This window comes from Mustela nigripes, chromosome X, assembly GCF_022355385.1.
Source record: "Mustela nigripes isolate SB6536 chromosome X, MUSNIG.SB6536, whole genome shotgun sequence".
Classification (NCBI taxonomy): Eukaryota; Metazoa; Chordata; class Mammalia; order Carnivora; family Mustelidae; genus Mustela; species Mustela nigripes.
The window spans coordinates 38870858-38883836 of NC_081575.1; the positions used below are offsets into that span (position 1 = coordinate 38870858).

A 12979-nucleotide genomic window follows, 5' to 3' on the forward strand; every position below is an offset into this window, starting at 1 on the left:
AATGTTTGATAGGATTTGCCAGTAAAACTACTTGGATCTAGGACTTTCTTTGTGGTAAAGTTGTTAATAATTATTTCAATTATTAAAATATTGAATCATTAAAAAAATAAAATAAAATAAAATGGGTTTCTTGTAAAAAAATATGGTAACATTTTAGTGTCAGAAATTTATTAATTCAATATAGTACTTTTGAATTTATTTTAAGCATGTTTTCATATTCTTTGCATTTTAAATATTTCTGAAGAAAAATTCTGCATATGTCTTGGGAATATATGAAATTATTTAAAATGGGTTTTGCTAAGCTCTTTTCCTTATACTATATTTTAACTTTTCATTCTAAATGAAGATATCAGGTCCATTAAACAACCAAAAAGATATTATCAGTGGCCACATCTTTTGTCGCTAGGTGGGAAATAGCTGTTACTTGATTGCTAAGCAGTAACTGAAGTTAAGACCAACTAGTTCTGCCTTAAGAAACGAAGTATGAAGCACTAAATGATGAACAGGCAACACTTAGCACTTATGCATTTTCTTCTTTGGTGATCTTAGTTTTTTATTGGTTTCAACAAAAAAGGAAGGTATGTAGTGATTGTAGTGATTACTTTTGAAGGAAATATCATAGGCAAATGAATTTAGAATACTTGAGTTCCTGCTTACCTATGGACAGAAGGTCATTTTTCTGATCTGAGATAAAATTCAGTTAGTTCCCTTCCAATACTCTTAAGACTTGAATCAATGACTACATGCTAACAAGGCAGCATGGCATATGGATTAAGAATGCTGGACTCTGGAGCTGAAATGTTGGGTTGGAATCCCAGCTTCTATAATTATTAGTTGTTAGACCTTAGGAAGTTTATTAATCTCCTTGGCCTCAATTTCCTCCTCTTTAAAATGGAAATAAGAGGGGTGCCTGGGTGGCTCAGTCATTACACATACATCTGCTTCAGTTCAGGTCATGATCCCAGGGTCCTGGGATAGAGCCCCACATCAGGCTCCCTGCTCCTTGGGAAGCCTTCTTTTTCCTCTCCCACTTCCCCCTACTTATGTTCCCGCTCTCACTCTCTTTCTCTCTCTCTGTATCAAATAAATAAATAAAATCTTTAAAAAAATAAAATGGAAATAAGATTATAGTATCTACTTCATCAGGTTGATCCAAGGATTAAATAAGACAGTATATATAAATTACTTAAAATGGTGCCTGGTACACAGTAAGAATTATGTAAGAGGTTTTTACAAATTATTATTCCTACCATTACCTTCATTACTAGTAAAACTGAAAGTAAGAACATATCTTTAAAATATGAGCCCATTTTAAAACTTTCAGCTATTTCTATGTGATTTCATAATATAACACTATTCATCTGGCATATGAGAAGGAGGAAGCAGGTCCACAACAATACAACAATTGTTTTATCTTTAAACAGTTTAAATTATATAGCCACCCAAGGCCAGCAACCAGGCAGAAACACTTAGAAATTCCCTTTCCAATCATAAAAGGTTGGAGTACTTTGCACTAAAATAAACAAAGAAGAGCAACTGCTGGGTTCACACCCTCAGACAAGGTTTTCTAAGCAAAATTATCAGTTTCATTGATAATGTATAATTTGGACTCAAAATCCGGTAGTAAACTGTCTTTCTGGGAAAAAAAATTTAAACTACCTGTTAAGCAGTCTAACAATGAGAAAGTAGGATTAAGATCAGGAAAAAAGGAAATCTTTTATAATCCTCTTCCTCAGTCTGAAAAGTTATCAGAATATTTGAAAAAAAAACCACAAAAAACAACTAGGTATGTTATGGTCATTGCTCTTTCTGCAATTAAAAAAAAAAATATTGGGTAATTTACATGTTATTAATTCAGACCTGCCATTCTGGAGTCCCTCAAATTTAATGATTTGTTAATTATTTAAGGGACATATATGTTTTATTTTGAGTAGTATTCAGTAGTAACCCTCTTCCATTTCTTAAAAGAGCGACATAAACACGTATCAGGAGCAACGTCATGCAACAAAAATCAATATGTAGAGGTTAAAAATACACCAGATGCCTGTCTAAAAATCTTAATGCAGTATTAAAGATAATATAATTATTTAAAATTCACCATGTCTTCACATATGGATTACTGATTATAAAAATTTCAAACTACAAAGACCTCGTGTCATTTCAAACTTGATTATAAACAAGTCACATTACCTTCACCAATATGTTAAATACCAGAGCAGGTAGTATTTGAGGATAACAGCCCTCTTCAATGACTTCTGAGTTACAGCAAAAAAAAGTACATTTCTCTTATCATACATATAAAACATTAAAAAAAAAAGAATTGACCAGTGAAGAGTCTAACCTTGAAAACCTGGGAAGATCAGAGTTCACCAAAGCCCAAAGATCGATGTTAGCAGTATCAGACATCACACAGTACAAAATAAGATTATGAGTTAGAAGTGGTTCACATTATAGCACAAGTTAAACAATAATCCTCTCTGCCAGCATTTCTCATACCTACAGCGTAATCAGTATGCAAACAGAACCATACAGGAGTATAGAGAGCCAAACATTTTCAAATAGAGCTTATTACAGGAAATAAGCTGCTAGTTTTCATTAATCCAAAAAATGGAAAACGCTACTAAAGATATCATGTTAACACTGCTACTGTGGCTTTCCAAAAGTTAGCATTGCAAGCATTAAAGTTGGTAAGACAGTACCATTTCGCTGATTGCCTTCCATTCCCTTCACAAAGGGATAATTTTGGATAAATGTTTACATTTATCTTGGCCTCTGTCCTCCTTAGTAAAAACCCAAGGTACAAATTTCTTGATATGGTCAGACTGCCTCAAAGAGGTACACTTAACTTTAAAGGCCTCGTTAGACAAAAATACAAAGATCACAGGCGACTTAATAGAGAAATTAAAATAAAAGTACGCAATGGCCATTACCAACTGTACTTTTATTTGCCTTCTTTAAAAACCATTCTATGAAGCCACATTCTGATTTTCTTCATAATTCATCAAGAAGCTTTCTTCTGTGAATTACTACTTACAAGTTATTTAAAGAGAAAGAGCCAGTATATATTCATTCACCACTGATTGTTAAAATAAAGAGCCAAATTTTCCAAAATTGTGAAGACCATCAGTGAATGGGTACATTAAAAATATCTGACAGGCAATATCCTACCCCAAACCACAGAAAATATCACATTTACCTTATTCAATGCCCATATTAAATCAGGCTATTAACTATTAATAGAAGGATCATTAAATAAAAAGATAAAAAGCCTATAAATAAGACAACTCTTGGTTAATGTTAACTATAAACACAATTTCCTTTCCTTAGAAGTCTTGCTATGATTTATAAACACTGAGCTTAGCAAAGAGAATAAACTGTGCTAGAGCACTGAATCCTAGGAATTAGAAGACCTAGGGTCTGTTCTTGATTCTACTATTTACGTCCATGGGACTGAAGACAATTCAGTCTCTCTGAGCTTGTTTTCTCACCCACATAATGGGAACAGTGTTATTTGCCATAACCTCCCTCATAGAGTTGTTTTAAAGATCAAATTCCATTTAAAAAATAAAGACCTGATATCTGCTATGTGCAAGGTGCTACAGGGAACACAAACATTAGCTGCACCCTAACTCTGCCTTCAAAGAGCTTTTAATAAAAGTACATTATATGATGTAAATGATGGCACATTACATAAATATAAAAGATTATTATCACTGCCAGGTAATAAAACTTTTACAGCATTTGATAATTTGAAATTCAGAAGGCTAAAAATTGGGTTCTGTTTGTTTAAGTGGTTTCTAAACCACATACAGCAAACTGACTCAAGACCACAGTTTGAGAGTCTGGCCACATAATTAGTTAAATAAAACAGAATTCCTACCTAAGATAATTCTGAATTTGATTAGACATTTTAGATATGTATTTGCTATAGAAGGACCAATAACAAGAATGCTTAGAAAAATGTCACTGAAATATGTATTTTGGTCTGAGTAAGTAACAAAGAAAACTTCAGATCACATCATAGCAAAACTTCTAAGATCTTAATTTTCAAGAGATAAAATTTAATGAGTTATATGCCAAGTCAATTTTGTACATGAAGCTCTCAATCTATTATTTCTTAAATGACCTAACAAAGTTTAACTGGAAAAAAGAAAAAAAACAAAATAAAAAACTTAGTCTTATTCATAAGTGGTAATAACTAAAGACAAGCTGATGAACTGATCGGCAAATTTTATTTTATTAGCTTACTTTTATTTAAATTCAGTTAGCCAGCATATAGTACCATCATTAGTTTCCAATGTAGTGTTAAATGATTCATCAGTTGTGTATAACACACAGAGCTCATCAATTTTTTTTTAAGATTTTATTTATTTATTCGACAGAGAGAGATCACAAGTAGGCAGAGAGGAAGGCAGAGAGAGAGGAGGAAGCAGGCTCCCCACTGAGCAGAGAGCCCGATGCGAGACTCGATCCCAGGACCCTGGGATCATGACCTGAGCCGAAGGCAGCGGCTTAACCCACTGAGCCACCCAGGCGCCCGAGCTCATCAATTTTAAATCCAGTTTTCACTGTTGTAAAGAGAACACTGTAGATACCAGGTTCCAATAACTATGTAATTTATAGTACATCTGGTAAATAAGGGATCAAGTTGGTTTTAAAGTGATATGGCTACTTCCCTGTTTCTTCTTTGAATATATTCTAGTACCTCAGAAGAAAGCAATTTTCTGGCCAACATTAAAATCTGGAAGTGATCAAAGCAGCCAACTTTTATCCAAGTCAGACAGGGGAGTACTCAAAATTACTTCAATGTATGTCCTAAATTTTCTTTTTATCATGGTGATAGTTAAATAGTATGCACTTGTCTTAATCTTTTTGATGACATCCATTTCGGAAAAACACAAGAAGCAGTTAATAGGAATTGATGGAACTTATGCAGTAACAGAAAACCAGAGTGGAGGCAAGGTCCAGTCTGCTATAACTAAGAAGCTAATAAAATGGCAAAAGGAGTTCTGCTTCATCACTTATTATACTTATAACTAGAGTAAGAAGCCAGATTATAAGCATTGACCCATACAACTGCCTTTGTTGGAGGATGATATATGCTACTAGCAAAACAGATATTTAACAGAGCACTGGCAAGCCCTAAGCCAGATTCCCAGCTATGCCAGTGACAAACAGTATGACCTTGGGCAAGCTTCTTACCATCTTTGGGCCTCAGTTTTCTCATATGCAATGAAGATTCTCTCCTTGATTTTAAGCATGCTCCTCTGAACCTTATTCTCAACCTTATTCTCCTCTGAGCCTTATTATCATCCTTGGGCCCTGTTACTTGGTATGCTAAAGTCTACTTTTAGCAAGAATCCTTTAGCAAGTCAGTTTATGGATAATCCCCGCAATGCTGATATCTGATCAAGTCCCTTATCCCTCAATCTTGATGTCTAAGTCTTTGGACTGACTTTAGCAAGAATTCTATTAGGCCAGTTTAGCAAGAACCTACCTACCCTTAACGTTTCATGTGAATAACTTTTGATCCACTGACTCCCTCACTCTGCTGCTTGACTATATATCCCCATTTATCAGTTTTATTCAGTTGAACTCAGTTTCTTTTGCAACTGTCTCTCCCCTACTACAATAGTCTTAAATAAAACCTGTCTTGCCATCTTTAACAAGTATCTGGTGAGTAATATATCTTAAGTATAAAACTTGGGTCTCTTCTAGATCAGATACTCTATGGCTCTATGAAATTAATGCATTTGTGGAAGGATTGAAGTAGTAAGTAGGAGTAAGTAACTAGGGAATCTGTTCAGATAGAGATAGTTGGCTTCCTAAAAATATCTTGAAAAATTATGAACTTTAATTCATAAAAGAATATTTCCTGCCATTCCCTACAGTCAGAACTCAAGAATATACCTTTTCGCCATTTTAGTTCCTTCTTAGAAATTTGAAAAGATCTATTTATCTTGAAGTAATAAACACATTCAACTATTTGTGGTTCCTTTTACTCCGAATTAGGTTAACATCTTTCACTGTGAATCAGCAATTTTCCACTGGACAGCTCCTGGTAACTGTTCCTTGGTGTGTAATGTTTACATGCGTACGATTCAAACAAGAGTAAGAGGCTTCTAATCTGTGTTGGTTGTATGGAATTTTTTTTTTTTTACTGTGTACCTATCACTTCATTTTCATGGCAGGGGAATTTAGAACTTTGTGACAACCCAAAATATGAAGATGGGATGGTTTGAGAAATTACAAGAGTTGTGGCAAGTCAAGAATTGCATACTTGCAGGATTTGATAATAGATATTATTTAAAAAAGAATGCCTTTTCAAGGATATTGAGAAAGGGGAACCCTCTCACACTGTTGGTGGGAATGCAAACTGGTGCAGCCATTGTGGAAAAAAAAATAGTACAGAGGTTCCTCAAAAATTAAAACTAGAACTACCCTATGATTCAGCAATTGCACTACTAGGTATTTACCTAAAGAATACAAAAATACTAATTCAAAGGAATACATGCACCTTGATGTTTATAGGAGCTTTATCTACAGTAGCCAGATTATAGAAAGAGCCCAAATGTCCACAGACTGATGTGGGGATAAAGAAGAGTAATACACACACACACACACACACATTACCGAACCAAAGAAAAGAAGGAAATCTTGCCATTTGCAATGGTATGGATGGAACTAGAGAGTATTATGCTAAGTGAAATAAGTCAGTGAGAGGAAGACAAATACCATATGACCTCTCTCATATGTGGAATTTAAGAAACAAAACAAATGAGCATAGGGAAAAAAAAGAGAGAGACAAACCAAGAAACAGACTCTTAATTATAGAGAACAAACTGATGTTTTGTGAAACAGTAGATAGGGATTAAAGAGTACACTTCTTGTGATTAGCACTGGCTATTATTTGTTACGTGCTGATTCACTAAATTATAACTGAAACTAATTTACACTCTATGTTAACTAACTAGAATTTAAATAAAAAGTTAAAAAAAGATAGCCTTTTTGAAGGATAGTTTGATTTCATTTACATTGATATAAAACAAAAATAAGAAATACACTATACTCTGAAGGTAAAGCTAAAATATATAATAAATTTTTGGGTACTATAAGTGTTTGGGTACTAAAAATGACAAAAATATATGAATTTTAAAATGTTAAATTAGTTTTCCTAACTAGGTAATTTGGGGTTATTCCAATAGAAATATTGGGCTCTACAGTTCTTTCAACTTTCAGAGATAGACCAACATGTAAGAACTGAACTGGCATATATGCTCTTAAAATACATGTAAGCACTTGAAAATATTAGGTAGGTATATATATATATATATATATGGAGAGAGAGGAATTATATACTGAATTATATACATATACCACATATACATATATGTATACATATACATGTATATATGTATAACTATATACACACATATACATACATATGTGTGTGTGTGTGTATATATATACGTATATATATTTAAGAAAAGTTTCAAAGTTCATGCAGTTACTACTCTGGAGTTAAGGAGCTAACCTGGAGGACCTGGATAGGGATCAAAGTTCACCAAGGCCCAATGTCATCATTAACAAAAAGGAAAAATATCAAAATTGTTAGCAATATCAAGAAACTAAAGCATTACTCTAACTTCTTTCAAGTTAAACTTTAATTCAATAAAAGAATACTCTGGAAGTTCACATTCATGCACCTGTAGATAAACCAAATTATTACCACTTAGCATCAGCACTAAAATAAAGATAGCACATGTGATATATGGTTTTATAATAATCATTACCATGAGCTCAAAAATAATTAACTCTAAGATCAACTTGGTTTAAAACTACATTTTAATTTGTAGTTTATGAACAAACTGAGAAGTTACAAACTACTCATCAGGTAGATGTTCTTCTTCCTGCTATTTAGAAACAGTAAATTTTTAAAAGCACCTTTGTGACTAATGACTTTATGTTGACAAATTTCACTAAAATGTTATACAGTGAGCTCCATTACCAGTAAAGAACAAATAATCAGAGTGCCAATTATAAAAAATGATAACAGTTTGGTTTATTTTGTAATTATTGCATATATAACATTGCAAGCATAACATGCATAACAAGCTATGTTTGATGCATGCAAACATAACATGCATAACAAGCAAGATATTGGTGTCAATTCTTGACATGCAAGAGTTAATACGGCTGAGGTGGTTTTCACTGGTTTTCTTCAATAGTAAAACAAGGTAAAACTATCAACACCTTCTATAAACAGCCAACTCAGATAGGATAAAATCTGGTTTTGAAAATGATCCTCTGAACAAAGTATGTTATCTCATTTTATTTATGTTTTCAGAGCATATCTTACTAAAATTAACTCCAATCACTTCAGAGTTTATGGTAATTTAAATGGAGATTTTTATTTTTAAATACATTTTAAAAATGAGTCAGAGACTTTCAAAGGCAAAAAGGATAAATGTTTTGTTTCTTTTTAAGCTTTCAATGAGGGCCAAGTTTTTAATATCTCAAAATATAAAAACTGAATATTAAGTCCCAAAAGTCTGTTAATAATCTGTCACCAGTGTTGGGCTCAGCGACATTAATCCCTGATGAAAACAAGCATTTCCAAACAGCAAAATGAAGTGACAAAGCACATACACAAAATGAAAAGTGAACACTGGATGCAAATTGAGACTAAAAGAGCAGTTAACACAAGACAAATGAGGTAGAGACATGAAGCTGGTATGAAGAGATTGCTATTCAATTTAATCATGCTGTGATGTTGAAGACAAATTTGATTGCCTAGTTCCTAGAGAAGATAAAATTTTTTTATTGTGTTTGGTGACATTTGCTGATCATACGACAGAACCATAGCAACACTTTTGGTATGGACCGCAAGCATCTATGGGGTGATCACTAAAATGCTTTCTGTGATGACATGCTGGGAAGCTCACATTAAAAATGCAGATGGCATTTTGCTGCCAGGTTATCAGTATAGTTTAATGTTTAATAAAAAGACTAATAAATCCACCATTTCCTTTTTTCCTCCAAGTGGTTTGTTTTAGCAACTTTAAGTAAATGATGAAAGACATTACTGAAAATAATTATTAGATGCCACAGAAATGGATGGAGCTAGGTAAAAAATAAGTTATTTATTAGTAAGGAGTTCTTACAGAATCTAAAGTCCTAAAGACTGAATAACCTGCCAGCAAAAGGAAATAAATTAATGAATATACAGACCATTACCCTACCACTCATGTACATACCTGGTCTCCCAGGAGGACCCTGGGGCCCAGAGTTGCCTTTAGGGCCTTCCAGAGCTGGACCTGGAGAACCAGGAGGGCCTGGGGGACCCTGCACACCAGGGAAACCCTGAAAGCCTGGTTCTCCCTTTGGACCAGGAAGGCCAGGGTTTCCTGGAATGCCAGGTAATCCTCCATCACCCTTTTGACCTAGGAAAGCAAAGTGACATTAAGAAACACATTAAATGATACTGCCTGTAATAGGCCTGCCTGTGAGGCTAAATCTATTCATTCTTATTAGAACAAGTGATGGGATTTGCCAGGATCAGTTCTATCTCCCACCAAATCCCTCACCCGTCCAAAAAACCCATTCCTTTTATGAAATATATTCAACTGTTATCAGAAATATTTATTAGAGTATGTATAGAAATATAAAAACAATAATAGCTTGGATTCTGAAAGATATCCTTTGTATTAGGACACAGAGCAATGATCACATGACTGATAGCTGCAAGAAAATCAAAAACAAAAAAATAGAAAGGTTTAAAGTATTGGCACAAATAGGTTAGAGATGGATGCAGGAAATTCCTTAAACATATCTTTTGAGGCTAATTTTGAGACTAATGAAGATATGGATCTTCAATGGTTACTGTGTGTCCCTGGAGACAATTGTATTCAAGATTTAGAATCCTAACCCAAACTATTCTCAACATTTTTTTCTATACCACCAACATGACTGAAAGTGATGTAACAGTAGCACATCAAAGTAATGATTTTGACATTGGGATCATGGGAAGGATATAGGAATTTCTAGGCAATATGTCTGTAGTTTGAAAAAAACATCCATAGAGTAGCTAATGGGCATTTCAGAACATAAACAAGCATATCTGCACACACATTTAGACATTCAATTAATGCTCTGGCGCTTACAACGAAAGTTAGAACAAGAGATTGCACAAAGATGTGTATGAGCATATGCCCACCCAAAACACAAGATGCATACTAATACAAAGTTTTCTATTTTTATTACTGGTACAGATTTCTAAACCGTTTCCTAGTATTACCTTGGTTTTGTTTCCATGAGAAGAAAAGAGTGTTTTGTTTTGATTTGTTTTGTTTTCTGGCTGAAAGACTTTTTAAAAAAATCAGTGAAATCTACATCTTTCTACAAATTTGCTTTCTTTATCATTTCCTCAGCATTTACTTATGAAATCAATGAATTTCTTTAAGAATGCATTTTATATAGCACAACTCTTTCTACTAAATTGTTAATTAAGAACTGCTTTAAGCTGTAAGTTTAGCTTTGAGTTTTCTGGGTTGTATGTGCATTTTATAACAGTATATAGTGGAGATGGAAACATAAATGTACTGGAACACATACTCGTTATGTGGACTGATCTAGTATGTTTTATTAAAGTTTACCAGAAAGTCCTGGGAGTCCAGGGGGTCCTGGGATTCCAAAGCCTGGCTGACCTGTCAGAGCATAAACCAAAAATCTCAAACAGATAATAATAAATGAAACAAGGACAAATTATTTTGGATCGTTCAGTTGTTTACTGAGTGCTACAATGTTATACAAAATATGCAGAAGATTTGTTTCCAACACGGAACCATAATTCTAACATGAGAAAACTTTAAAAACATATTCTACTTGTGATAAGCATTAAATACATCTTTGTATACATACAGATCTATAAATGGAATATAGATTTCATAGTGAAACAAAGTCATGCAGAAAAGATAAAAGCAGCTGGGTTACTTCACATGAAACCTGGGCAAGAAAGGATATAGAGCTTTTATAAGAAGGAGGTATCCTGACTGATAAACGTGAAGTAATATTCTTAGTATAGATTGTAAGAAGATACGTAGGAAGGGAAGTGTGTAGTAGCTTAGAGGTTAAGAAGATATAATTTCATTGTGGGTTAAAAAAGGGCAAAAGTTAAAGAAGACAAGGAAGAAATTAGAAAATTAGGAACGATAAAAAATAGAGCACCTGGTTCGCCTTTCTGTCCAGCTGGTCCAGGAATACCATCTTGACCTGGGTTGCCTTTTTCACCTGGAGGACCTGGTGGCCCAGGACGACCTCCACCACCTAAAAGCATAGGGTATAGAAGCTTATACCTATCCTCCCAATTCCCTTTCCTTCTATATCCCCCATTCTTTCCATACTAGCTCAAATAGTTCCGTTCAAATGACACAAAGTACCTCTGAGACACCCCTTTAAATCACAAAAGGAATGCTGGAACACTGAAAAGAAATAAAATAAAATAAAATAAAATGGATAAGGAAGATGTGGTCCATATACACTATGGAGTATTGTGCCTCCATCAGAAAGGACGAATACCCAACTTTTGTAGCAACATGGACGGGACTGGAAGAGATGATGCTGAGTGAAATAAGTCAAGCAGAGAGAGTCAAGTATCATATGGTTTCACTTACTTGTGGAGCATAACAAATAGCATGGAGGACAAGGGGTGTTAGAGAGGAGAAGGGAGTTGGGGTAGATTGGAAGGGGAGGTGAACCATGAGAGACTATGGACTCCGAAAAACAATCTGAGGGGTTTGAAGTGGCGGGGGGTGGGAGGTTGGGGTACCAGGTGGTGGGTATTAGAGAGGGCACAGATTGCATGGAGCACTGGGTGTGGTGAAAAAATAATGAATACTGTATTTCTGAAAATAAATAAATTTATAAAAAAAAACACAAAATCTTTTGAAAAAGAAGCACATAAGAAATAAAGGCTGGTAAGAATAAGGAAGAAATTTATTATAAACTCAGTATCCAAAAACTTTCAGTTTCTCATTTTAATCTAGCTTTAGAATATCAAGGAGAGTAAGATGTGGAGGTGGAATGGCGTCCTATTACAGGCCTCATATATGGGGCCAGAGAAGTGACTTGCTTTAGAATTCAGTGAATTACTTTGCTATCCTTTGCTATTCTGAAAAACAACAGACCTTCCACTAATTGCAGGATACTTGAAATAACTCTCCCTGGGAAGAACCCTCAAATAAGGCTCCAAAGTAATAATTTTAAGTAACTTTTACTAAGAGTTGTTCACTTCAGGGGCGCCTGGGTGGCTCAGTCGGCTGGGCGTTTGTCTTCAGCTCAGGTCATGATCCCAGGGTCCTAGGGTTGAGCCCCATGTTAGTGGGCCCCTGCTCAGTGGAGAGTCTGCTTCTCGCTCTCCCACTCCCCCTGCTTGTGTTCTTGCTCTCACTATCTCTCTGTCAAATAAGTAAATAAAATCTTAAGGAAAAAAAAAAAAAAGAGTTGCTCACTTTGTACGTAACAAGTAGAACTAAGTGAATGATCATCATGTTTCCTTGTCTTAAAAATGTTCACAGCTCCCAGAAATGATTTGACTTTCCCAAAATGAATATGAGCCTTAGTTACAACTAATCCTTAGGTTTTATACTTACCTACAGGACCAGGTTCTCCTGGAAGGCCAGGGTTCCCAGGAGGACCATTAATACCTTTTGCTCCAGGAAGTCCTGGGGTTCCTAGAATAAAGAGTTCAATTTAATAATGAAATAAAAACTGCATTGTTTTAAGAATTACAACTCAAAATTACGATTTATAGTGTTAGCACAGAAACAGTGAAGAATGGGGGAAAAAGCAAGGAGGATGCTGGTATTTGCTGGACATTTTTAAGGGTAATTTTAAGTTTTAAAGTGATTTATCCACAGTCTCAGATCAGATAAAGGACTAGTGTCCAGAATCTATAAAGAACTTAGCAAACTCAACACCC

At 34.6% G+C, this 12979-nt stretch overlaps 1 protein-coding gene across 1 annotated transcript in view; it reads right to left on the reverse strand.

Moving 5' to 3' along the window:
* The window catches only part of COL4A5 (collagen type IV alpha 5 chain), a 244700-nt gene that overhangs the window by 21792 nt on the left and 209929 nt on the right, over positions 1-12979 (reverse strand). Inside the window, exons 38-41 of the mRNA XM_059385657.1 lie at positions 12651-12731; positions 11227-11325; positions 10656-10706; positions 9258-9443 (exon numbers count right to left, since the gene is read on the reverse strand). Of these exons, the coding sequence (XP_059241640.1) occupies positions 9258-9443; positions 10656-10706; positions 11227-11325; positions 12651-12731 (417 nt within the window). The remainder of the gene's footprint in view (positions 1-9257; positions 9444-10655; positions 10707-11226; positions 11326-12650; positions 12732-12979) is intronic.